Raw genomic sequence first — 27,737 nt, 5'->3', positions numbered from 1 at the left:
CAGACCTATATCTATCCTGCCCTGCCTTTCTAAAGTATTCGAAAGCCAAGTTAACAAACAGATCACCGACCATCGACCATCTCCGCTACCAATCCCACCGTACCTTCTCCGCTATGCAATCTGGTTTCAGAGCTGGTCATGGGTGCACCTCAGCCACGCTCAAGGTCCTAAACGATATCATAACCGCCATCGATAAAAGACAGTACTGTGCAGCCATCTTCATTGACCTGGCCAAGGCTTTCGACTCTGGCAGTCTCTATGGGGGTGCCACAGGGCTCAATTCTCGGGCCGACTATTTTCTCTGTATATATCAATGATGTCGCTCTTGCTGCTGGTGATTCTCGGATCCACCTCTACACAGACGACACCATTCTGTATACTTCTGGCCCTTCTTTGGACACTGTGTTAACAAACCTCCAGATGAGCTTCAATGCCATACAACTCTCCTTCCGTGGCCTCCAACTGTTCTTAAATGCAAGTAAAACTAAATGCATGCTCTTCAACCGATCGCTGCCCGCACCTGCCCATCCAGAATCACTACTCTGGACGCTTCTGACTTAGAATATGTGGACAACTACAAATACCTAGGTGTCTGGTTAGTCTGTAAACTCTCCTTCCAGACTCACATTAAGTATCTCCAATCCAAAATTAAATCTAGAATTGGCTTCCTATTTCACATCAAAGCCTCCTTCACTCATGCTGCTAAACATATCCACATAAAACTGACTATCCTACCGATCCTTGACTTCGGCGATGTCATTTACAAAATAGCCTCCAACACTCTACTCAGCAAATTGGATGTAGTCTATCACAGTGCCATCCGTTTTGTCACCAAAGCCCCATATACTACTCACCACTGCGACCTGTACGCTCTCGTTGGCTGGCCCTCGCTTCATATTCGTCGCCAAACCCACTGGCTCCAGGCCATCTATAAGTCTTTGCTCGGTAAAGCCCCGCCTTATCTCAGCTCACTGGTCACCATAGCAACACCCACCCGTAGCACGCGCTCCAGCAGGTATATTTCACTGGTCGTCCCCAAAGCCAACTCCTCATTTGGCCGCCTTTCCTTCCAGTTCTCTGCTGCCAATGACTGAAACGAATTGCAAAAATTACAAAAGCTCCCTCACTAGCTTTAAGCATCAGCTGTCAGAGCAGCTTACCAATCACTGCACCTGTACACATCCCACCCAACTACCTCATCCCCATATTGTTATTTATTTTTGCTCTTTTGCACCCCAGTATCTCTACTTGCACATCATCATCTGCACATCTATCACTCCAGTGTTAATGCTAAATTGTAATTATTTCGCCACTATGGCCTATTTATTGCCTTACCTCCCTAATCTTACTACATTTGCACACACTGTATATAGATTTTTCTATTGTGTTATTGACTGTACATTTGTTTATCCCATGTGTAACTCTGTGTTGTTTTTGTCGCACTGCTTGGCTTTATCTTGGCCATGTCACAGTTGTAAATGAGAACTTGTTCTCAACTGGCCTACCTGGTTAAATAAAGGTGAAATAAAAAATAAAATAAAGTTTGTTGTGCCAGAGTTGGATGGGCGCATTTTGGCATGCTGTCTCATTTTACTGTTGTGTCAGAGTGTACTGAGTGTATTTTGGTATGGTGTTCTAGGGTTACCCTGGAGAAGACAGTAAGACCCCAGGACCTGCCGGGCCACTAGGTGAACCAGTAGGTCTCGCCTTCCTTCAACTTACCTGTCCTCTTCCTATGTGTGTGTGGCTTAGGGCTGAGTCAGAGGTGATGTCCAAAATGGCACCCTATGAAAGCATTATATTAACTGTTTTCTAATAGTGGTGTTGCTTGAGGCATAGTTGTCCAACCATGCTTGACAGAGGTCCAAGAGAATGGATGTCCAAAGCCGCTTTGTGGAGGCTGCTGAGGGGAGAATGGCTCAAAATATTGTCCGGAACGGAGCGAATGGAACAGCATCAAACACCTGGAAACCAGTGCATTTGAAGTGTTGAATACCATTCCACCGATTCCTCTCCAGTCATTACTGGAGTGTGTGTTGGGCTCCTGAGTGACGCTGTGGTCTAAGGCACTGCATCTCAGTACTAGAAACATCACAACAGACACCCTGCTTCAAATCCAGGCTGTATTACAACTGGCAGTGATTGGGAGTCCCATATGGTGGCTCACAATTGGCACAGGGTTTGGCCGGTGTAGGCTGTCATTGTAAATAAGAATTTGTTCTTAACTGGTTTGCCTAGTTAAATGAAGGTTAAAAAATATATATTTTTTACCTCAAGCCCGTTCTCCCCAAATAAGGTGCCACCAACCACCTGTGCCAAAGCGCTACAGTAGATGGCTCTCAGCATAGATTGTAAGCAGTGTAACCTATAAGAAGGAAGGTATTGTGTTATTGGCTCAGAGAGTTTAAGGTGAAATACAGCCTTTCCTAAAAGATTCAGAGCCCTAATGTATGTGTGTGTTTGGGCAGGGTCTCCCGGGTGAGCGAGGAGACCGCGGAGAGCCTGGAGATGAGGGATATCAGGTAAAACCACCATAAAAACCACAACATCAAATGTATCCCAAAATCACTTTTCTGGCGTTTTTTCTGTTCCGTTTCCATTATTTTCTTTGGTGCTTGTATTAAAGCAGGTCTGAGACCACACATCTGAAACATGAGCATCCCGGATTACTGAATTCCAAGTGATTAGTCAGGAGGAAATCTGGTGTTATTGGCATAGACACTGAAAACTAACACACACACAGGCGAAACACACACACACAGGTTCAGATCAGGTGTGAAGTTAACAGTACAAGATGAAAGTTGTGCAGAGCGAAATCCCAGAATCCCCTGCGGCAGGGTTACTAGAGCTCTCCCCTCCTATAAACACTTTGCCCAAGTGCCGCCCTCCTCAGAGAGAGAGAGTACAATGGTTTTAAGCATTTATAAGCATTCTTCTGCTGAACTGGATATGAGTTCAAAGTCACGGTTGCTAATCTTGATTTGGCAGTTGTTGAGAGGCTTGAGAGACTTCCAGGATCCCATTAGATAAAAGTGTGTGTGTGCGTGTGTGTGTGTGTGTGTGTGTGTGTGTGTGTGTGTGTGTGTGTGTGTGTGTGTGTGTGTGTGTTTTAACTCTAGTTGACCTATGAGGCTTCCCCCCCCTTCTGAGTGGTGAATTTATAGAGCAAATTTTGTCTGAGCCACCTGCAGCCCAATGTAATAAAATACATACCTAGAAAGCTTGGCCTGTGAACTACAGTACTCTGTGGTTCTGCTATTCGTATGGTATGAAGCTTAGGGGACTATATCGTGCTGTTGAAAGAAAGATAGATATGCGAACACAGTTGATGGCGCCCACAGTTTTATTGTGCAACATTTCGCCCTAAAGATCAGGCTTATTACAGCTAACCTTGTGTAGCTGTAGTGAACCAAAACATAGCTAGCTGAACCCTGACACCTGGGTCTCACTAAATGACCTGACTCAACCTCCAATATCACCAATTCAGGTGACTGTGAAGCTGTAGCGTTTCACCTAGAGCTGAGCGATATGGACAAAAATCCATATTGTGATAAATTTCCTCATTAGACGTGCTAATGATAAGGTTATAACAATGTGCACCACAGTTTATTTTAATTTAAACTACTAACGTTACTACTAGTTTGATGGTTGTAGCCATCAATTGTCCCATTAACAATCACCCATATTAGCAAACTTATTTCATTTCAAACTTTTGCAATAATTGATCGGTATGGTCTGTGTCGATCATTGATGGTTTATCGTCCCAGCTCTAGTTTCACCTGTATAATGTCTTTGTCTCTTTGTTATTTTCAGGGCCACACTGGCATCACTGGACTTCGCGGGGCTGTTGGAGCACCAGGCCTTCCTGTAAGTCCAATAAATACTATGTGTAGGCCTTATCAGCATCTACAGTTGAAGTCGGAAGTTTATATACACTTAGGTTGGAGTCATTAAAACTCGTTTTTCAACCACTACCTGTGGATGTATGTCACGGCTGTCTTCCTCTTCTTCCTCTGAAGAGGTGTAACAAGGATCGGACCAATACGCAGCGTGGTAGGTGTCCATGTTTTAATATAGAAAAAACTGAACAATGAACACCAATACAAAAACAATAAACGTAACAAACCGTAACAGTCCCGTGTGGCACAAACACTGACACAGGAAACAATCACCCACAAAATACCCAAAGAACATGGCTGCCTAAATATGGTTCCAAATCAGAGACAACGTTGAACACCTGCCTCTAATTGAGAACCAATCTAGGCAACCATAGACTTACATAAACACCTACAACGAACACAACCCCATGAACTCTACAAAAAAAACCTAGACAATACAAACACCCTAGACGAGACAAAAACACACAAACATCCCCCATGTCACACCCTGACCTAACTAAAATAATAAAGAAAACAAAGATAACTAAGGCCAGGGCGTGACAATGTATTTCAAGGCCTACCTTCAAACTCAGTGCCTCTTTGCTTGACATCATGGGAAAATCAAAAGAAATCAGCCAAAAGATTTTGACCTCCACAAGTCTGGTTCATCCTTGGGAGCAATTTCCAAATGCCTGAAGGTACCACGTTCATCTGTACAAACAATATTATGCAAGTATAAACACTATGGGACCACGCAGCCGTCATACCGCGCACAAAGGAGATTCGTTCTGTCTCCTAGAGATGAACGTACTTTGGTGCGAAAAGTGCAAATCAATCCCAGAACAACAGCAATGGACCTTGTGAAGATGCTTTAGGATACAGGTACAAAAGTATCGATATCCACAGTAAAAACAAGTCCTATATCGACATAACCTGAAAGGCCGCTCGGCAAGTAAGAAGCCACTGCTCCAAAACCGCCATAAGAAAGCCAGACTACGGTTTGCAACTGCACATGGGGACAAAGATCGTACTTTTTGGAGAAATGTCCTCTGGTCTGATGAAGCAAAAATAGAACTGTTTGGCCATAATGACCATCGTTATGTTTGGAGGAAAAAGGGGGAGGCTTGCAAGCCGAAGAACACCATCCCAACCGTGAAGCACGCGTGTGGCAGCATCATGTTGTGGAGGTGCTTTGCTGCAGGAGGGAATGGTCCACTTCACAAAATAGATGGCATCATGAGGATGGAAATGATGTGGATATATTGAAGCAACATCTCAAGACATCAGTCAGAAAGTTAAAGCTTCATCGCAAATGGGTCTTCCAAATGGACAATGATCCCAAGCATACTTCCAAAGTTGTGACAAAATGGCTTGACGACAACAAAGTCAAGGCATTGGAGTGGCCATCACAAAGCCCTGACCTCAATCCCATAGAAAATGTGTGGGCAGAACTGAAAAAGTGTGTGTGAGCAAAGGAGGCCTACAAATCTGACTCAGTTACACCAGCTCTGTCAGGAGGAATGGTACAAAATTCACCCAACTTATTGTGGAAAGCTTATGGAAGGCTACCCGAAACGTTTGACCCAAGTTAAACAATTGAAAGGTAATGCTACCAAATACTAATTGAGTGTATGTCACGCCCTGACCTTAGTTATCTATGTTTTCTTTATTATTTTGGTTAGGTCAGGGTGTGACGAGGGTGGGTATGCTTGTTTTGTATTGTCTAGGGTTTTTGTATGTCTAGGGGTGTTTGTAAGTCTAGGCATATGTATGTCTATGGTGGCCTGAATTGGTTCCCAATCAGAGGCAGCTGTTTATCATTGTCTCTGATTGGGGATCATATTTAGGTTGCCATTTTCCCTTTTGGTTTTGTGGGTTCTTATTCTATGTTTAGTTGCCTGTCTGCACTAGCCATATTAGCTTCACGGTTCGTTTTGTTATTTTGTTCGTTTTGTTCAGTGTTCGTTCTTTAAATAAAGAAGAATGTATGCTTATCACGCTGCGCCTTGGTCTCCTCCCTACGACGGCCGTGACAGTGTATGTAAACTTCTGACCCACTGGGAATGTGATGAAAGAAATAAAAGCTGAAATAAATAATTTCACATTCTTAAAATAAAGTGGTGATACTAACTGACCTAAGACAGGGAATTTTTACTATGATTAAATGTCAGGAGTTGTAAAAACTGAGTTTAAATGTATTTGGCTAAGGTGTATGTAAACTTCTGACTTCAACTGTATTTCTAGGTCACATTTTGTTTTGCACATTGAAATAAGAATAAATCCTGTGTGTGTGTGATTTTGTTGATTAGGGAACACCAGGGGAACCCGGAGAACCTGGCCTGAAAGGAGAAATGGGAACTCAGGTGAGTGTGAGTGTGATCATGCTATTCTTTGTAAATCAGTGCATCGGACGCATTCCGCTCCTGGCTTGGGGAAAGGAGACCACAGTATTTCTTAAATCATGTCTCCCTGGAGCTCTAGATCCGATATTATTGTATAACTAGATAATCAAAGTGTTACACCAGCCTACTGCAGAGCTTCCTACAGGCTTCCTTGGCTCTGAACACCATGAGGGTCGGGTTGAGCAATCACCTGTCAACGCTATGGGAGAAGAGGAGACACTCACTTCCAAACTGCAGTTCCTAACATGCTAGACAAGCCGTGGAGACAACCGTTTTTAACCTAGGACTCTATTGCTCTCGATCAACAAGCCGACGTGCCCACTTTTATTCCCATGAAATCAGACTGGGCCAAAACAATGCAGACAGGCTTGAGCATCTGTGCCTTTGATACCAGAGAAGACGGATGAGGGAAGGAGAGAAAGAGGGAGAAAGAAGGAAGCAGAGAATTATGTTTGTTTGGCCACCCACTGTGCGCTTCAAAGTGTTCCGTCTGAATTCCACAAGGCTTGAGAATAGACACTGGAATGCAGAAAGCTGGCATCAGTAAGAATTTTGGAAAAATGAGCTATTTATTATGCACTTCAAGTCTAAATTACTTCACTTCAAGTATGAATATTTTAACTGCAGCTTGATAATGTATACATTTTCAGAGTTTGTGAATATCATTCATTTGTGACATAATGTTGCTCTTTATGGAATATAGCTCTTTATGTACAGAAGTAGGATTCTTTGATCTGCATATGGTCACATATTTCCTAAAAACAAGCTGAGGTACTGTATCTTACATATATAGTTCTAAATACCTTTGACATGTTAAGACATGCGACTTGGCCTATTTGCCTATTTTATCAGATTGAGTCAATATTGTTGCGTCACATATTGAGTGCAAGTTCGGCCTTAGAAAAATGTGAACTGGAGTAACACAAGACTAGAGGTCTATGAGTGAAGTATACACTACGCAGAACTGTATATGTAAACATCCGTTTAGTGTGCAGTAAGCCTAAGACTTAATCTTACCGTTTTTTACAATCACTTTGGCACTAATTTCAGAACCTTGTGGTCATTTTTCAAAACTCTAGACACAAACTCAAAACAGTCATCACTTGTAACACAGGCTGTCCAATGTTCAAAACATTGCATTGTGCATTCATGTCTTTAAAGAAACCTTGCACTTACAGAATCATTGGTTCAAATAACTAATTTATCATGAAATACCATAGGAACATTCATTTAGATCACCCACACACAGTGATAGTTTCACTGTGTAGTTGTTCATACAATCATTAAATATTGTAGTACAAAATATGTGATACATGTTTCATTATGGTACTACATGTAAATACATCACTGTAAAAGGACTAGTAGAGAGAATACTACAGACACAGTGGAATCATTGAACAAAATCTGAAATGTATTGATGACATACAATAAAATCACAACATAGGTTTCTTTGAATCAAAGCAAAAATAATTAGCTACAAAAAAGAAAAAAACTACAGTAAAACGTCAATTGCAGTGTTCCTCACCTGGCTTACTGTAAAAAGCAAAACAAAGGATTGATTACTGTACTTCTACATTTCCATCAACCCTGTCTTGTGGATTTGGCCACAGGTTCTCATCCACATCACAATGTGTCAGGACCCGGTGCGAGAAACAGTCACTAATAATTGGCAGAACCCAGAAGATGAGGCAGACACAGCAGTACTAGAGATGGTGGTTTAATAAAAAATAGATATCTTCCAAAATACAAAAGAAAATCCACAAAGTGGTAAAAACAGCAAGGGAAAAAACAAACCTCAAAAGATCAATCCAAAAATACACGAGAACAAAACCAGAGAACCTCTGGAAAATCCAACAAGAGAAAAATGTTCACAAAGGCTGGGGCTGGGTGCTAACATACAAACACTGAGCAAGGAACTGAGGAACACACAGGGTTAAATACTAACAAGGGAATGATTTACAGGTGCAAACAATAATTAGGGCAAGAAAAAACAAAAGGTACAAAAAAGGTGCAAGGGGGACATCTAGTGAACAAAACCTGAACAGTCCTGGCCAAAACCTGACACAATGGATGTTTTCATTAGCCAAACATCTTGGGAAGAATCTTCGGGCATGGCGAATCCAGGCCTGACACTGGTCTGCCGTGATGCCATTGCATGCTTCATCCATGGCCTGGAGAAGGGTGGTTTGTTCGTGAGGTCACCTATCATATACCTTCCACCTCAATGGAGAAAAATTCCTCAGTCGGGTTAAGGAAAGGAGAGTATGGGGGTAAGTACAAGGTGGTAAATTGTGGATGGGCCTGAAACCATGCTTGCACCATTTGAGCATGGTGGAACCTGACATTATCCCACACAATGACGTAGGTCACGCCATCAGCTCTACAGACCTGATTTAGCTCATCGAGGAAGGTTACAAGGAGAGCTGCATTATATGATTCAATATGAGGTCTGCGTCCTACCACACCCTCTTCCGATATAGCTGCACACCTGGTGATGTTTGCTCCACGTTGTGCAGGTACGTGGATGGTTGCCCGCTGGCCATTGAAATTCCAACCTCTCCTCCTTGTTTTGGCCAGGTTGAACCCTGCCTCATCCAAAAATAGGAATTTGTGATGGTTTTCGTCAGCATCCAGCTCCATCACCCTCTAAAAATACATTTTGGAAAGAGAATTACTGATTACAATGATGTAGAATTTTGGGGGAATTTTTCAAAATAGGCATCTTGAAAACTGAACATACCTGAACATACTCAGTCCTCAGTTGCTTCACTCTGTCTGCATTTCTTTCAGAAGGCACATTGGTATAGCTGTTTTAGAGACACCTGGTGCTTTTCAGCATGCGTGCAATAGTCGGCAAACCTATGGCTTCCACATTGTTGAACATGTCGTCATTGTCCAAGATGTGCTGCCAAATTTCTGTAAGGTGAATATCATTTCTGGCCCGAACCAAATTGACCACAGCCAGCTCTTGTTGGTCAGTCAGAATTTTGCCTCTGCCTCCCCTATTTGGCCTAGTCTCAATTCTGCAGGGACAATTACAGTAAGAACACATTTAGTCACATCACCTACTCTGTGGTACACATTGGCATGCAGTATACAGTCATTTGACAATTGAGAGTAGCCTAATGTTTAGTGCATGCTGAAGACTTACCGGTTCTCATTGCGGAAAGTTCTGATGATTGAGGCCACAGTTGATCTTCTGAGGTTTGGTTGAATCATTGTAGCTGCCTCAGTCATTGTCATGCCATGATTTACAACATGGCCTACAACTATTGCTCGGATTCCATTGGACACTCTTTGCTGTTGCTGCCACTGTCTTGGTCCGTGGCCTTGACCTCTACCACGTTCCCTCACACCTCTCAAACGAGGCCCACAACCACCTCTCAGAAGGGGTGCTTGTCTCCTGACATTCCTTTCACCACCACGTTTTCCTCGTCTTCCTCCTCCCACTGCTTGACCTCTATTGTGACCTGGATCACCTGCTGACTCCCTGTTATCGCTATGTTGTTGCAGGTGGATACCACTCATTACACTATATACTCGAGTTGGCAGTTTTGGAAAAGCAATTACAAGGGCCTGCATACATACACTCACCGGCCACTTTATTAGGTACACCTGCGTGTTAACACAAATAGCCTGCTCCTTTGAATAGCGAATCATGTGGCTGCCTGCAACTCAATATATAGAATATATAGAGTAGAGAGCTTTAGTTGTTGTTCGACCAAACATTAGAACGGGCAAGATGCGTAATCTAAGCAACTTTGACCGTGGTATGATTGTTGAATGATTGCTGGTGCCACACATGGTGGTTCCAGCATCTCAGAAACAGCTACCCTCCTGGGATTTTTGCGCACTACAGTCTAGAGTTTACAGAGAATGGTGCGATAAACAAAACACATTCAGTGAGCGGCAGTTCTGTGGGCAAAAACACCTTGTTAATGAGAGAGGTCAGAGGAGAATGTCCAGACTCATTCAAGCTAACAGAAAGGCCACAAATGCTCAAATAACAGCCGTTTAAAACAATTGTGCGCATGCTGCAAAAGGGGGTCCTACTCAGTGCTAGATAGGTGTACCTAATAAAGTGGCCGGTGAGTGTACAGTAATGTCAAATCTGAAAACATGGTCTGAAAAAGTGGTACATGGGACCATAGAAACAGTGTCTGATAAAGAATGATGAGGAAATATTACATCCATAGATAATGTAGTCCAATTGGTTCATGTTCCACGGTAATTGGTGTCATTGGATCTCATTATCCTGAAGCTTTCATGATCTAAACATGGAATATTGTTTGTCAGTTTCCATAAAACTATGCATTAAGAGTAATGCAACAGTTACTTATCATTTTCAGCAGGTGTATCAATTGATAGTTAGATCATTGTAATGAAATTAATAGACAGTCATCTCAGATGTAATGTGTGAATTGCATTTTGAAATGGTAATACTTTGATGTTAAGTTGTGTCATTTTGAACAGGTGATTTTAGTTCAATGAACAAATGATCTTAGCTTAATGTGTATTGTATCCAAGCAATTGGAAAAAGTGTTAGTTTTGAAAATGAGTTCAAGGTTCTGAAATTAGTGCCAAAGTGATTGTAAAAAACTGTAACGTAACCACACACGTCAGGGAATAAGCAGACACATGTAGATAAATAATGGATTTGTTTTTATTGGTAACAAAACAATTGGAGTGTGTGTGTGTGTGTGTGTGTGTGTGTGTGTGTGTGTGTGTGTGTGTGTGTGTGTGTGTGTGTGTGTGTGTGTGTGTGTGTGTGTGTGTGTGTGTGTGTGTGTGTGTGTGTGTGTGTTTGTACAGGGCTTCGAAGGGAAGAAAGGAGCGAGGGGCCTGACTGGGACCGCTGGTGTTGAAGTAAGTATCACATCACCACAATGTAGAGAAGACATGAAGAAAGAAAGACGGACAGAGGGAGAGGGTGATGGGAGAGATGTAGAGAGGTACAGAGGGAGAGGGTGATGGGAGAGATGTAGAGAGGTACAGAGGGAGAGGGTGATGGGAGAGATGTAGAGAGGTACAGAGGGAGAGGGTGATGGGAGAGATGTAGAGAGGTACAGAGGGAGAGGGTGATGGGAGAGATGTAGAGAGGTACAGAGGGAGAGGGTGATGGGAGAGATGTAGAGAGGTACAGAGGGAGAGGGTGATGGGAGAGATGTAGAGAGGTACAGAGGGAGAGGGTGATGGGAGAGATGTAGAGAGGTACAGAGGGAGAGGGTGATGGGAGAGATGTAGAGAGGTACAGAGGGAGAGGGTGATGGGAGAGATGTAGAGAGGTACAGAGGGAGAGGGTGATGGGAGAGATGTAGAGAGGTACAGAGGGAGAGGGTGATGGGAGAGATGTAGAGAGGTACAGAGGGAGAGGGTGATGGGAGAGATGTAGAGAGGTACAGAGGGAGAGGGTGATGGGAGAGATGTAGAGAGTAACAGAGGGAGGAAAGAGATATACTGCATTACATTCTGTACTACAACAAACAAGACTAATGCATTGTGTTACGTGGAGATTACATTTACGTTATGGACTACTTTGTAGGGGGAGAAATGGGGAGAGAAGTGGAGATAGAGGGACGGACAAAAAGAGAGAGAGAGAGAGCGAGAGAGAGCCTGTGTGAAGAGATAGAAAGCAGGGAAGGAGGGATGATGGAGAGAGAGAGAGGCCGTGGAGTGATGGAAACAAATTTAAATAGTTATTGCCGAGAACATGCTGAGTGATGGTATCAAAAGGTTCTACAGCTGCACCATCGAGAGCATCCTGACCGGTTGCATCACTGCCTAGTATGGAAAAGTTCGGCATCCGACCGTAAGGCGCTGCAGAGGGTAGTGCGTACGACCCAGTACATCACTGCGGCCAAGCTTCCTGCCATTCAGGACCTCTCTACTAGGCGGTGTCAGAGGAAGGCCCAAAAAATTGTCAAAGACTCCAGCCACCCAAGTCATAGACTGCTCTCTCTGCTACTGCACGGCAAGCGGTACCGGAGCACCAAGTCTAGGTCCAAAAGGCTCCTTAACAGCTTCTACTCCCAAGCTGTAAGAATGCTGAACAGCTAATCAAATGGCCACCCGTGTCAGGACCCGGTGCGAGAAACAGTCACTAAATCGGCAGAACCCAGAAGATGAGGCAGACACAGCAGTACTAGAGATGGTGGTTTAATAAAAAATAGATATCTTCCAAAATACAAAGAAAATCCACAAAGTGGTAAAAACAGCAAGGGAAAAACAAACCTCAAAAGACTAATCCAAAATACAAAAGAACAAAACCAGAGAACCTCTGGAAAATCCAACAAGAGAAAAATATATGTTCACAACAAGGCTTGGGCTGGGGCTGGGTGCTAACATACAAACACTGAGCAGGGAACTGAGGAACACACAGGGATTAAATACTAACAAGGGAACGACATACAGGTGCAAACAATAATTAGAGCAAGGGAAAAACAAAAGGTACAAAAAAGGTGCAATGGGGACATCTAGTGACAAAAAAACCCAGAACAGTCCTGGCCAAAACCTGACAACCCGGACTATTTGCATTGACCCCTTTTTTTTTACACTGCTGCTACTCACTGTTTATTATCTATGCATAGTCACTTTACCCCTACCTACAGTACATGTACATATTACATCAATTACCTCAGCTAACCTGTAACCCTGCACATTGACTAAGTACCGGTACCCCCTGTATATAGTTTCATTATTGTTATTTTATTGTGTTACTTTTTTTACATTAGTTTATTTAGTAATTATTTTCTTAACTATTTTTTTTTTTTACTGCATTGTTGGTTAAGGGCTTGTCAGTATTCGGCGCATGTGACAAATACAATTTGATTTGATATTTACAGAGAAGTCCATAACAATGTCCCGTACATGTACTCTCCATGACATGACATTTCATTGGGTTTGTTTCGTTAAAGTAACAGGACAAAATGTTCAGTGCTGTATATAGTCAGTCTGTAGAATATTAGAGCATATGACAATATGTTGAGGTCAAAATGCACTTCCCTTTATTTTCCATAAAACAGTTATAGATCCCAAGCCATCACTGCCAGTCGGGAATGTATCTCTTTATTCCAGATGTCTCTGAAGGTAGATTTATATACAGCCAACTAAGAAGGCCGTGGGGGACTGGGAAAGGTTGGGAGATTAGAGCGGTAGTGTATCGTAGTGTAGGTGGTTGGATAAAATGCATTGCAGTTAGAAGTGACCTCAACTGGCTAAGACCTGAATATTCACGTTAGTGCCCATAACTAATGCCTTTACAAGTATTGTCATGGAGACACAACAGATTGAGTTTGATATTGTTGTTTTGTATTTCCCAGGGCGAAGCTGGTTTACTTGGACCCAGAGGCATGGAGGGATACGCTGGGCCTGACGGTCCTCCAGGACTAGTTGGGTTACCAGGATTTCCAGGGAAGACTGGGCGACAGGTAGGCATCATATCCTGTCTCTCACACACACACACACAGGTAGCTACACTACAATTATTCCCGTGCCTGCAGACACTCACACACACACACACAGAATGGGGCCCTATAATCTGTCCATAAACAAACTCTTGCCCTGTTCGTGCTCTACAGTAGGTCACAGTAAGAGTCAGGGGATTATTACATTGTGTAAGCAAACTTTAAGAGAGCCATTCTCTCAGCATCGTTAAATGTCTGTGGCTGACAGTCTGACCCGCTCTCTGAATCAGAATAAAGTTTATAATCCAGTGACCCCTTTCTTATTTAGTTTTACCACGTCTCCTCGTTAAAAACCTCACTCGTCTATTTCTCTTGCGACATTACACACAATCACAACACTAGCTAGCGTCACAGTAAATCTCCAACAATGTCCAAACTGAATAATGGGCTGAATAAAGTTATGAGATTATCCCATTATTAAAGGAAAAATACACTCAAAAACTATATTATGGTATTTTTTTCATTAGTCCATGTCAGCAATCAAGTTTTCAAGATATTAGATTTTCAAGAAGCAAAGTGTCACTTGCCACATCATAATGATGATGCATAATGCATCACATGATGCAAAACGAATACTTCTTGAAAATCCTAAATCTTGAAAATTTGACTGCTGACATTGAAAACATCTTGGGAACCGTGGACTAATGAAGAAAAACAATCCTTTAAGTAGATTAAGACAACACATTATTAATGTGATTGTGGCTAGACTGCGACCAGGATGGAAAGACTCCTGTAATCCAGTAAATCAACATATCACAGGAGAAATGGAGCTTTAGAAGACTGAAATATGGCTGCCCCTCCTTTTCAAATCAAATGAAATCCAATATTTGTCACATACACATGGTTAGCAGATGTTAATGCGAGTGTAGCGAAATGCTTGTGCTTCTAGTTCCGACAATGCAGTAATAACCAATGAGTAATCTAACCTAACAATTTCCCAACAACTACCTTATACACACAAGTGTAAAGGGATGAAGAATATGTACATAAAAATATATGAATGCGTGATGGTACAGAACGGCATAGGCAAGATGCAGTAGATGGTATAGAGTACAGTATTGAATGCTGCCATCAATCCACGGTTTCTAGTTTGGGAATGTTTTAATAGTTGTTGTGGGTACGACATCGCCGATGCACTTGCTAATAAACTCGCTCACCGAATCAGCGTATTCGTCAATGTTGTTGTTTGACGCAGTGCGGAACATATCCCAATCCACGTGATCGAAGCAATCTTGAAGCGTGGAATCAGATTGGTCGGACCAGTGTTGAACAGACCTGAGAGCGGGAGCTTCCTGTTTTAGTCTCTTGTCTATAGGCTGGGAGCAACAAAATGGAGTCGTGGTCAGCTTGTCCAAAAGGAGGGCGGGAGAGGGCCTTATATGCGTCGCGGAAGTTAGTTTTTACTAGCCCTGGTAGCACAATCGATATGCTGATAGAATTTATGGAGTCTTGTTTTCAGATTAGCCTTGTTAAAATCCCCAGCTACAATGAATGCAGCCTCAGGATATGTGGTTTCCAGTTTACATAGAGTCAAATAAAGTTTGTTCAGGGCCGTCGATGTGTCTGCTTGGGGGGGAATATATGCGGCTGTGATTATAATCGAAGAGAATTCTCTTGGTAGATAATGCGGTCGACATTTGATTGTGAGGAATTCTAAGTCAGGTGAACAGAAGGACTTGAGTTCCTGTATGTTGTTATGATCACACCACGTCTCGTTAATCATAAGGCATACCCCCCCGCCCCTCTTCTTAACAGAAAGGTGATTGTTTCTGTCGGCGCGATGCGTGAAGAAACCAGCTGGCTGCACCGACTCCGATAGCGTGTCTCGAGTGAGCCATGTTTCCGTGAAGCAAAGAGCGTCACAGTCTCTTATGTCTCTCTGGAATGCTACCCTTGCTCGGATTTCATCAACCTTGTTGTCAAGAGACTGGACATTGGCGAGTAGTATGCTCGGGAGCGGTGCGCGATGTGCCCGTCTCCGGAGCCTGACCAGAAGACCGCTTCGTCTGCCCCTTTTACGGCGTCGTTGTTTAGGGTCGCCGGCTGGGATCCGATCCATTGTCCTGGGTGGTGGGCAAAACAGAGGATCCGCTTCGGGAAAGTCGTATTCCTGGTCGTAATGATGGTGAGTTGAGGTTGCTCTTATATCCAGTAGTTCCTCCCGACTGTATGTAATAAAACCTAAGATTACCTGGGGTACCAATGTAAGAAATAACACTTAAAAAAACTAAATACTGCATAGTTTCCTAGGAACGCGAAGCGAGGCGGCCATCTCTGTCGGGGCCGGAAGTCTCCCTTCTCCCTCTTCTTCTGGGCGCCTATTCTTATACTGATCTAGCATCAGGTCCACCCTGTCCAGCAATTATAATCTAAAAGGAGACATGGATCCTAGTTCAGCACTCCTGCACACTGGGAGGCTTAATGAATACGGATCCTGCTCCCAGCAGCTGTGTTTAAAGTGCTGAAGGATATTTGTCAGGAAATGACTGGTCATTAAATGGCTTATTTGATTTGATTGGGTTTCTGTGGTCAGAGATCAATGGGATTCTTGACACTAAAGTCTGCAGCCCTGAGTATGTGGGTATTTCATGCATGGATGTCCTTTAGTCTTCCCCTGCTACCCAGACATCCAGACCGACAGTATTAGCCACCCTGTCTGTCAGTTACATAAGAAGCAGGTCTGGTGGCACAGAGGCGGTTAGGGAGGGAGTTCTTCACGGTGAAAACACATAGACTCTCTCTCACAGGGACGGATATCCCAGCAGGAAACAACCAGGGTGATTTTACACACATACTGTAACTACATTACCTCCCAAGGGAAAACAATACAGTCAGGACTACTGCTTCAGCTACCCGAGAAGAGCCGACCTATCGGAGTGTTTTACAGTACACTCTGTCCTCCTCCTCTTCCTCCTCCACTACTTGTTCAACTCTTCATCATTATCATCCCCATTTTCTTCTTCATCCTCCTCCTCTTCTGTCTTCCCTTTCCTCCTATTTCTCTTCCTCTCCCTCCATGTCCCTTTTCTGAATTGGTTGAATGGCGTAACCAGTGAATGGTACATGCCTGGCAGTAATTGTTTCTGTCTCTCTGTGGGTCTAACCTGTGTCAGACTGAGTCAGGGGAACTCTAGTCATTAATGAAAATATGTAGGAGACAGAGGAGGACCATAGCATAGACCAGCCTCTGTGTCCCCCTGACCTGACCACCATCCCCCAAATCTAGTATTATCTTACTGACCAAACAGTCTGACCACTAGCTGTCTATCACTCTGTATTTTTCTATCTCCTTCTGTCTCTCTCTCCTCTCTGTCTCCTCTCTGTCTCTCTTGCTTCCTCTTTCTCTCCTGGTCTCTCCCTAATTAATTCCACTGGGTGCAGGTAGTACATTAGCTGCACTTTTGCCACTCAATCCTCTTAGCCAGAGTAGTAATGCTAAAGGGGTTTATTTATTATATTTGGGTAGCCTTTTATACTCATGCCTCTATACTGGTTGAAAATTGCAGTTTTGGGCACTAATAAGCGCCTAAATTGAAACGTAATGACTGTACGGTAACATTATATACATGACGTCAGAGCCCTGGCTCTGCACTTCACGGCGCTGTATGGGTTTTGACTGATTGCCGTTCTGGTAATTGGGCAACTTTTGCAAATATTTTGTTGTCTGAGGGAAAAGCTGTAAATTAAGATGACTCTATGTATTTTTGAAAGATGAGACGTTGAGGATTATAATAAATTCCACTTTGATGTCATACAAGCAAGCCAAACACCCATACGGTCCAAATATGCACTTCACATTTCCAAATCATATACAGTGTCAATGTTTATGATCACTATGTTTGATTTACAGTTACACGATGACATGGCGTTATACCCTGGGTTGTTCTGAACAGTATGAGCCTATGTTTGATTTACAGTTACACGATGACATGGCGTTATACCCTGGGTTGTTCTGAACAGTATGAGCCTATGTTTGATTTACAGTTACACGATGACATGGCGTTATACCCTGGGTTGTTCTGAACAGTATGAGCCTATGTTTGATTTACAGTTACACGATGACATGGCGTTATACCCTGGGTTGTTCTGAACAGTATGAGCCTATGTTTGATTTACAGTTACACGATGACATGGCGTTATACCCTGGGTTGTTCTGAACAGTATGAGCCTATGTTTGTTTATTGTGAAGAAAGGTTGCTGAGGTACACGCACCTGAATCCACTCATGACTCCTTTCTAATGCGCTCCAAAAATAACATCTGTTTCTCTAAATTGCCTTGTGAAAGCCTAACACTGTAAGATCGTATTTTATAACTTAGCTAGTCATGTTGACAATAGAACAAGCTTTCAAATCATGCCCACCTTACTCAGATTGCGATTTATAATGGACCGTTTTTGGATTGCATAAACAAACAACAGTGATTGTGTGATGGCAGGGATTCAGAGTTGTGTTCCAAATGAAACAACTACAAGTGTACTTGCTCTAATTCCTCAACAGCACAGCTAAGATAACTCAAAAATAACCTTATAGTTGAAGACTCTTCTTTGAGTCATAAAAGTGCATTGAAATGAGTTAGGAACTGTGCACATTTTGGAGAGTTGTGTGGAGAGTTGTGTGGAGAGTTGTGTGGAGAGTTGTGTGGACACTTGGAGACTCCAGTTAGTCGTCTCACTCAAATCCTTGCATTTTTTTGGTCTTATTTTGCACCTACGCCACATTTTCCAGTAATAGTTTTATCATGTTACTGAATGTATCCAGAGTATTTTCAGATTTTGCTATCAACAAATGCTGCAAAAAGTACATGTAAAATGCACATAAAATCAACAGTGTAATGTTTAGATGTTTGGATTCAGTCTTGTTTCAGGTGAACTGTTGTGTACTTATCTTTGGTCCAATAATTTTCCCTTTATCTCCAGACTGTTCCCTTTCAATTGCTACCATGGTTATGCATATGATTTTCATATTTCTTCTGTAAGAAATGTAAATGTAGCCCTATCCATATAGGCCAATTCCCACCGATTTAAAGGGTTAAGATGTCTGTCAAAAAGACGTGTTAAGGTTGAGCAAGAACAAAGTTGTTCTCAGACCAGAGCCCTTACTGTGATCAGGTGGATGGGACATTATTGCCCATGTGTCTCACTTGAGTGGGTTGTGTGTGAATGAGTGCAGATGGGCGTGTGTGTCGTGTATTTCCAGGCCAGAATTAAATCTCCCACTGATTTAATGACTGAGACAGCTACAGTACCTCTCCTTATGCAAGACCTCTCTCCAGCCCCGGGGATTGAGGTTCTACCAACAAACCTAGAGCTCTGTAATTCCAAACCACTTCCTGATTCTTTTTTATCCCGGTGGTGACATGAGTTATCCTTACGCCTCACGGCCGGCGAGGCGAGACATTAACAGACGCTGCTGTACTTACGGCCAGCGGGCAGGCCACGGCTCATTCCATCTGTTATTCTAATATGACTGACTCCCCTCTCCTCAACCTGGGCTGCCGCTGGCCCACTGATGGAACAGGAAATGATTGTGGTCGCCGGCGGCTCTGCGCACTGTAACAGTTCAACAACAGTCAGTCATTTGTATTGACGTTTTATAAGCAAATGTCTGACCATTAAGTATTTTACTTTTCAAAGGCCTAGGCCATGAATCAGTGCTGATTGAATGTCACTGTCACTTGACAACATACCATTTGATTAGCAGTGTTTTTCATGCTTACCTTACAGCATGTCAACAATGATTTAGTGTGCCCATGTTGACTGTCTGTGCTATCTTTTGTCAGGGCCAGCGTGGCACCGTGGGGCAGGAGGGGTCGACAGGACTACCTGGTCCCAGGGGGGAACTTGGTCTACCTGGGTTGGTCGGAGAGAGGGGGCCTGCTGGAGAGAAGGTAATCTACTTAGCCTACACCCAGTACCCTCTTCACCCTATGACCCCTCACCATTAACTTTACAGTACCACCCTAGCCTGGTCCCAGATCTGTACTATATAGCCAACTCCTATAGTGTTGTGCATGACAATGACCAGTGGAGTTGGCAGGACAGCACAAACAGATCTGGGACCAGGCCAGTCCCATCTTCTACCCTGTGACCTCTGACCCCTATGTATTGTTTCCAGGGGGAGTCTGGCTTGGCAGGAGAGAGGGGGACCCCAGGAATCAAAGGCATGGAGGGCTCATCCGGAGACCAAGGCAGGATAGGACACCCAGGACTCAAAGGACAACCAGTGAGTGTCCAGCGTCCATCTAGCCATTGTAGAATTTCACCAATGCTCCGCTAACTGGTCACAGGTTATTCACAGCATCATATATTTGCCATAAACAGCTCAGAAGCAAATATATGATTCAATGCCACCTTTAAAATTTCTTATATATTATATTTGACTTCAAATTATATTTCAATTTGCTACCTATTTCTTTCAATACTCAAACTACTTTCCCCCTTTGGTTGAATCTATTAAATAACAAATACAAAATAATAGTTCATGTAAATACAACCCATTTTTTCATCTTGTCCCAAGTTTACTTTTGACATTGGAATTACCTATTGAAATTGCTTCAATTGGATTATAAGCAATTTAACTAATTCCCTAGAAATTAAACAAGTAAGTTTGTTCAGTAACTTTAAATAATGTTTTCAAACATATTCTTTACAGAAGACCTTCACATTTAGTAACCACAATATCATAACCAAACAATGGCTACCTTAACACATAAAGCTTATCAGGCTGTTTAATATAGCATGCAGTTGTGCAAGTATCATTACAGATGCTGGCCGTGTACTAGTTTAAAATTGGATTACAAGTACAATAGGCCACAATAACACTCTCACGGGTGGGCAAAAAGAACACAGTGAAAGTCACGCCCCCAATTAGCCACACCTCCAAATAGTCTGATACGCTGCCACAGCTACATTGCCCCCACCGCTATGCGCACAAGGTGTTGAAAGCAATTTAGAAACTTTCATTCAATTCAAGAAATCACATTGATCTGATACATTTGTGATTAGCTGTGCAAACACAGGCCGTCTTCTGACAGTGCTGAGGACAGACAGACAGACAGACAGACAGACAGACAGACAGACAGACAGACAGACAGACAGACAGACAGACAGACAGACAGACAGACAGACAGACAGACAGACAGACAGACAGACAGACAGACAGACAGACAGACAGACAGACAGACAGACAGACAGACAGACAGACAGACAGACAGACAGACAGACAGACAGACAGACAGACAGACAGACAGACAGACAGACATGGGACGGGGGAGATGCTCAGACAGTGCTACTGTCTCCAGACTGACCGATAAGGGACCCACCATTCTTATGTCCTAGTTTCTGTGTCTGCTGGTTCCTTGGAGTTAGACAAGATAATGGATGAGAGGGCAACCAGAGAGCAAACCAGAGACCAAACCCCTGTCTGGAATACATAACAAGAAGGGAGAATATGGAACAGAAACTAGGTTAAAGGTTTCATAACATAGCCTACTAACTTCACACTCTACCTTTTTGAGGCAACAACCACAAATCAGAGCGATTTGTGGTTGCGTCTTGTGATTGAGTTGTGATTGTGATTGAGTTGTGACTTGTGATGTCTTGTGATTGAGTTGTGTCATAGTGTCATTTTGTCTTGTGATTGAGTTGTGTCATTTTGTCTTGTGATTGAGTTGTGTGTTTCATTTGTGTTCCAGTTGTACCAGAGTGTGTTTGTTTCTCTGGCCTGCAGGGGGAGCCGGGAGACCTGGGGATGATTGGCTTCTCTGGTTTTCCAGGACCTAAGGTGAGTCAGAGGCTCTGAGAGATCACCACAGACATTCACCATCCGTGTCTGCCCTCGATGAGCTTTTTGGCCCTATATATTAAGCTCCCGAGTGGCGCAGCGGTTTCAGTGAAAGAGGGGTCACTACAGTCCCTGGTTCAAATCCAGGCTGTATCACATCCGGCTGTGATTGGGAGTCCCAAGGACGGCGCATAATTGGCTGGTATAGGCTCATTGTTATTAAGAATTTGTTGTGTGTTTTGTTCTGTGTTTTTCATAGGGACCAAATGGAGATTTGGGTTTCAAAGGCATACCTGGTCCTAAAGGTCCTGTTGGCATTCTGGTAAGTACAGAATCAGCACTTACTGTTAAGATGGTGCCGAAGAGGATGGCTGACGCTTTACATGTTCCTAACCAATTGTGCTATTTTGTTAGTTTTTTTGCGTTGTTTGTAACTTATATTTGTATTTATTTTGTACATAATGTTGCTGCTACCGTCTCTTATGACTGAAAATAACAGCAATTACTCACCACGAACTGGAAGATACTTTTTCCTTTAAGGAGTCCGACGAGAAGGATATACTGTTCTCCCGGGAACAGGCCCAAAATCCCCGTCATTTGGATGAAGAAAAGACAGAGGAAAAGAGGACACAGATCGGGCTGCCTTCTGAGAATCCGTAGGCGAGCGAGTAAACTCCCACTGCCTTCCGTTCTACTTGCTAACATGCAATCATTGGAAAATAAAATTGATGACTTGCTTATGATTATGCAACCAACGGTACATTAAGAACTGTAATATCTTATGTTTCACCGAGTCGTGGCTGAACGACGACACAGATAATATAGAGCTGGCAGAATTTTCCATGCACCGGCAGAACAGAGATGCTACGTCTGGTAAGACGAGTGGTGGGGGTGTGTGTCTTTTTGTCAATAACAGCTGGTGCGCGATGTCTAATATTAAAGAAGTCTCAAGGTATTGCTTGCCTGAGGTAGAGTACCTTATGATACGCTGTAGACCACACTATCTACCAAGAGAGTTCTCATCTATATTATTCGTAGTCGTCTATTTACCACCACAGACTGATCCTGGCACTAAGACCACACTCAACCAACTCTATAAGGCCATAAACAAACAAGAAAATGCTCATCCAGAAGTGGCGGTTCTAGTGGCCGGGGACTTTAATGCAGGAAAACTTAAATCAGTTTTACCACAATTTTACCAGCATGTCACATGTGCAACCAGAGGGGAAAAAACTCTAGACCTCCTTTACTCCACACACAGAGATGCATACAAGCTCTCCCCCGCCCTCCATTTGGCAAATCTGACCATAATTCTATCTTCCTGATATCTGCTTACAAGTAAAAACTAAAGCAGGAAGTACCAGTGACTCGCTCAGATGATGCAGATGCTACGCTACAGGACTGTTTTGCTAGCACAGACTGGAATATGTTCCGGGATTTATCCAATGGCATTGAGGAGTATATTTCTTCAGTCATCGGCTTCATCAATAAGTACATCAACGACGTCGTCCCCACAGTGACTATACGTACATATCCCAATCAGAAGCCATGGATTACAGGCAACATCCGCATCAAGCTAAAGGCTAGAGCTACCACTTTCAAGGCGCGACACTAGTCCGGACACTTATAAGAAATCCCGCTATGCCCTCAGACGAACCATCAAACAAGCAAAGTGTCAATACAGGATTAAGATTGAATCCTACTACACCGGCTCTGACGCTCATCGGATGTGGCAGGGCTTGAAAACTATTACGGACTACAAAGGGAAACCCAGATGCGAGTTGCCCAGTGCTGCGACCCTACCAGACGAGCTAAATGCCTTTTATGCTCGCTTCGAAACAAGCAACACTGAAGCATGCACGAGAGCAAGTTCCTTGGTGTCCATCACCAACGAACTATCATGGTCCAAACACACCAAAACAGTCGTGAAGAGGGCACAACAAAACCTTTTCCCCCTCAGGAGACTGAAAATATTTGCCATAGGTCCCCAGATCCTCAAATAGTTCTACAGCTGCACCATCAAGAGCGTCCTGACCGGTTGCATCACCACCCGGTATAGCAACTGCTTGGCATCTGACCGTAAGGCACTACAGAGGGTAGTGCGTACAGCCCAGTACATCACTGGAGCCAAGCTTCCTGCCATCAAGGACCTATATAATAGGCGGTGTCAGAGGAAAGCCCATAAAATTGTCAGAAACTCCAGTCACCCAAGTCATAGACTATTTTCTCTGCTACCGCACGGCAAGCGGTACCGGAGCGCCAAGTAACGGACCAAAAGGTTCCTTAACAGCTTCTACCCCCAAGCCATAAGACTGTTGAACAATTAATCATATGGCCACTGAACTATTACATTGACCCCCCCCTCCATTTGTTCTGTACACTGCTGCTACTCTCTGTTTATTATCTATGCACAGTCACTTTAACCCTACCTACATGTGCAAATTACCAGAGGTGGGACCAAGTCATTGTTTTACAAGTCACAAGTCTTAGCACTCAAGTCCCAAGTCAAGACAGGCAAGTCCGAGTCAAGTCTCAAGTCAAGACTGACAAGTATCAAGTCAAGTCTCGAGTCCTAAACAAGTCATAATGTGCTCTTCACCAAATGTAGTACCATTTCATATTTTTAACAAGATTAATAGTTAGTATATTACATTTACGCAAATCATGAATGCTTTTGAAAACATATTTATTACTTTCCAAATAAACGTAATATTTCCATGGAATCGGGCGATGTAGGCTTGTACACAATCGCCCAACCGTAACACACACACACAGGTTACAGTAGGCTAACATATGTCAATGGCTTTAAAAACAGCAGTAACATCAGGCAGGATAGCCAGTTGTAGTAGCCAGTTGTAGCTCAATCTTGGGTGCAATGATCACGTTACCGCACTGACTGACTGTGTGGAGGCTCATTGATTTAACGTTACGTTAGCCAACATGCAAACACTGGCAAAGTTATGAATGATATAGCTGTCGGCTATATTAGCCACGACTTTACCGTTCTTTGTGCATCTTCAAATGTCGAATAAAGCTCCGTCTGTCATTTTCTATGTTTGGGCTTGGGGAGGGTATTAAGTCAGTTCGAGTCAAAAGGCTCAAGTCCAAGATAAGTCACGAGTCATTGGTGTTAAAGTCAAAGTCGAGTTGCAAGTCATCATATTTGTGACTCGAGTCTGACTCGAGTCCAAGTCATGTGACTCGAGTCCACACCTCTGCAAATTGCCTCAACTAACCTTTACCGCCGCACACTGGTACCGGTACCCACTGTATATAGCCTCGTTATTGTTATGTTATTGTGTTACTTTTTTATTTTATTTTATTTTTTACTTGAGGTATTTGGTAAATATTAACTCTTCTTGAACTGCACTGAATTGCACTGTTGGTTAAGGGGCTTGTAAGTCAGCATTTCACGGTAAGGTCTACACTTGTTGTATTCGGCGCATGTGACAAATAAAGTTTGATTTGATTTGTTGCAATAAATTATGTTTAAAAATTGTGTGTGTGCTGATCTCTCCTCTATCTGTCTGTTTCAGGGTTTCAGTGGACCTGTTGGACCAGAAGGGATGATCGGCCCAATGGGGAAACCTGTAGGTTCAGTGTGTGTGTGTGTGCACATGACCGTGTGTGCTTGTGCTTGTCTACGTATCTGCCAATTTTACTCTATACACAGAGACAGAGAGAGAGAGAGAGAGAGAGAGAGAGAGAGAGAGAGAGAGAGAGAGAGAGAGAGAGAGAGAGAGAGAGAGAGAGAGAGAGAGAGAGAGAGAGAGAGAGAGAGAGAGAGAGAGAGAGAGAGAGAGAGAGAGAGAGAGAGAGAGAGAGAGAGAGAGAGAGAGAGAGAGAGAGAGAGAGAGAGAGAGAGAGAGAGAGAGAGAGAGAGAGAGAGAGAGAGATATAGTTCAGGTGGAATGGTCCATTTTAAGAGCGGGCACTCTGCCCTGTCTGTCTTGTGAATGTGGCTTTTGTTGAACTAACTGTCTGGAGTGTTTCCATAAGGGTCATCCCCTGAGTTGATAAGCCCCTCTGTTGTCAAAGTCAGACATTTTCTAGACTAGAGAGAGAGTGTGTGTATTCATGACTCCTCAGGCATAAACCATAAGTCAATCAAGTTCAAGCCTCAAGTGGTACTTTCCATCATTGCAATTCTCCTGGGAGTTAGTTTGGAATAGAGATCTGTCCAGTCTAGTCACACTTTGCTACAGTACCTGATGTGTCACTAGTAAGTTGTGCTTATATGAAGGGCTTTATACTGTAGGAATAACAGAGTTAGAAGAACCAACCACTCATGGAAGGAACTGGACAAATTGTCCCGAAACAGAGCGGAGAACATGTATGGATGACTGCTCATGTCCAGTGTACTGTTCATCACCTGCATGGAATGGAGGGATACCCAGAATAATTGGGGTACTTGTACTTTGAAAAGAAACCAGTGTATTTTAAGTCTTATTTTCTCCTCCACAGGGACCGAAGGGTCCAAAGGGAAGCCATGGGGAAATGGTGAGATCTGAATCCAATACTTGGTTGTTTTCTTTTCTGAATACGTTCTGTAGAGTTATATAATCCATTGGAGAGAAAGCAGTCTATGCTACACTCGGTAGGCGTTGGAAAACCACAAGGTTATGTGTGAAGTACAGCGTAGGTGTTTAATCTATAAACTATAGATGACACCTCCTGCAATTACGTGGCCTTGTTTGGTTTGTGTGAACTGTAGCTATGGTCAGTGTTTCCTGAGGTAATAACCACGCTACCTGGGTAGACTCATGGTGAAAGTAGCTGTTGCAGAGCGATTTCCAGTACACTGTGGGCTGTGCATGGAGCCTTACTGCCTCTCATGTAAGCAGTGTACAGGAAATGCCTTGTCATAATGTTAGTGCTGTGATCCTCTGTGGGGATTAATGGGTCATGGCTAGAAGGGATCCAGCTTTTGCATTTTAGCTAACCCTAACCCTTTTCCTAACCTTAACCTAATTGTCTTAACCTGCTACTTTAATTATCCTAACCTGCTGTGTAAGTTCTCCTAACCTGCTACGAAAAGTCAAATATGACATTAATTTAACAAAAGCTGGACCCCTTCTAGCCATGACCGTGTTAATGTACAGTATACTGTTCCCTATCACTCTGCCGTGTAAACTGTCTTAAGATTCTCACAGCTCACGCTCTGCCGTGTAAACTGGTTTAAGATCCTCACGGCTCTATAAGCCCCTTCGAGACTCATAGGCAGTTACACACAAACAGTAGAGAGAGAGAGAGAGAAAAACACAAAAGCACACACAGTAAACAGACACACACAAACTTACACACTTCCAGGCAGCTCCTCAGGGGCCTAATAAGAACCAGCTGCCTGCAGAAGGCTGCTGCTATAGTACTGTGCCGTCAGTTCCCTCATCCGCCAGTGGGGGCGGTAGAGCTCCATTACAGAAACACAAAGAGAGCCCTCAACACAGAACCCTTTGTACTGACTGCAGCTCTTCAGCTCTTCAGACTGTAAAGTATGATTATGATTGGATCGTTTAGACTAGAGCAGCTATTTTATACAAAATGTATAATGTTAATATCAACACACACTCAGGGGCCAGTTTATTAGGTACACCACCTGTTCACGGAAATTGATCACTCCTGTAGACAGTCAGGTGGCTGTGGCTTGTTATATAAAGCAGGCAGACAGACATCGAAGCATTCAGTTACTGTTTGATTGAACGTTAGAATGGGCAAAACGAGTAAGCTAAGCGACTTTGAGCGTGGTATGATCGTCGATGCCAGGCATGCCAGATCCAGTTTCTCAGAAACAGACACCCTCCTGGGCTTTTCACTCATGACAGTGTCTAGGGTTTATAGAGAATGGTGCAACAACAAAAATACATCCAGTCAGCATCAATCCTGTGTGCGAAAACAGCTTGTTGATAAGAGAGGTTGAAAGAGAATGGCAAGAATGGTAACAGGCGAGCCACGAATAGACAAATAACGGCACAGTATAACAGTGGTGAGCAGAACGGCATCTCGGAAGGCACAACTCGTTGATCCATGTCAAGGATGGGCTATTGCAGCAGACGACCAGACCGGGTTCCCCTCCTATCAGCTAAAAACAAGAAGAAGCGGCTCCAGTGGGCAAGTGATCACCAACACTGAACAATTGGGGATTGGAAAAACATTGCCTGGTCTGACGAATCCCGGTTCCTGTTGCGTCATGCTGATGGAAGAGTCAGGATTTA

General features: G+C 43.3%; 1 protein-coding gene across 2 annotated transcripts in view; it reads left to right on the top strand.

Annotated features, from left to right (window-relative positions):
• Positions 1–27,737, top strand: part of LOC139541501 (collagen alpha-1(XXIV) chain-like) — a 316,499-nt gene that overhangs the window by 273,662 nt on the left and 15,100 nt on the right. The window contains exons 42-53 of one of the 2 annotated variants that reach the window (XM_071346202.1): positions 1,640–1,696; positions 2,469–2,522; positions 3,814–3,867; positions 6,188–6,241; positions 11,093–11,146; positions 13,600–13,707; positions 19,523–19,630; positions 19,858–19,965; positions 21,472–21,525; positions 21,785–21,847; positions 25,062–25,115; positions 25,990–26,025. In XM_071346202.1, coding sequence (XP_071202303.1) covers positions 1,640–1,696; positions 2,469–2,522; positions 3,814–3,867; positions 6,188–6,241; positions 11,093–11,146; positions 13,600–13,707; positions 19,523–19,630; positions 19,858–19,965; positions 21,472–21,525; positions 21,785–21,847; positions 25,062–25,115; positions 25,990–26,025 — 804 coding nt within the window. Of the gene's footprint in view, positions 1–1,639; positions 1,697–2,468; positions 2,523–3,813; positions 3,868–6,187; positions 6,248–11,092; positions 11,147–13,599; positions 13,708–19,522; positions 19,631–19,857; positions 19,966–21,471; positions 21,526–21,784; positions 21,848–25,061; positions 25,116–25,989; positions 26,026–27,737 lie in introns of both variants that reach the window. The other variant, XM_071346201.1, reaches the window with a different exon arrangement.

The sequence above is a fragment of the Salvelinus alpinus genome, chromosome 16 (genome assembly GCF_045679555.1).
Source record: "Salvelinus alpinus chromosome 16, SLU_Salpinus.1, whole genome shotgun sequence".
NCBI lineage: Eukaryota > Metazoa > Chordata > Actinopteri > Salmoniformes > Salmonidae > Salvelinus > Salvelinus alpinus.
This window is presented reverse-complemented; position numbering and strand designations above follow the sequence as displayed.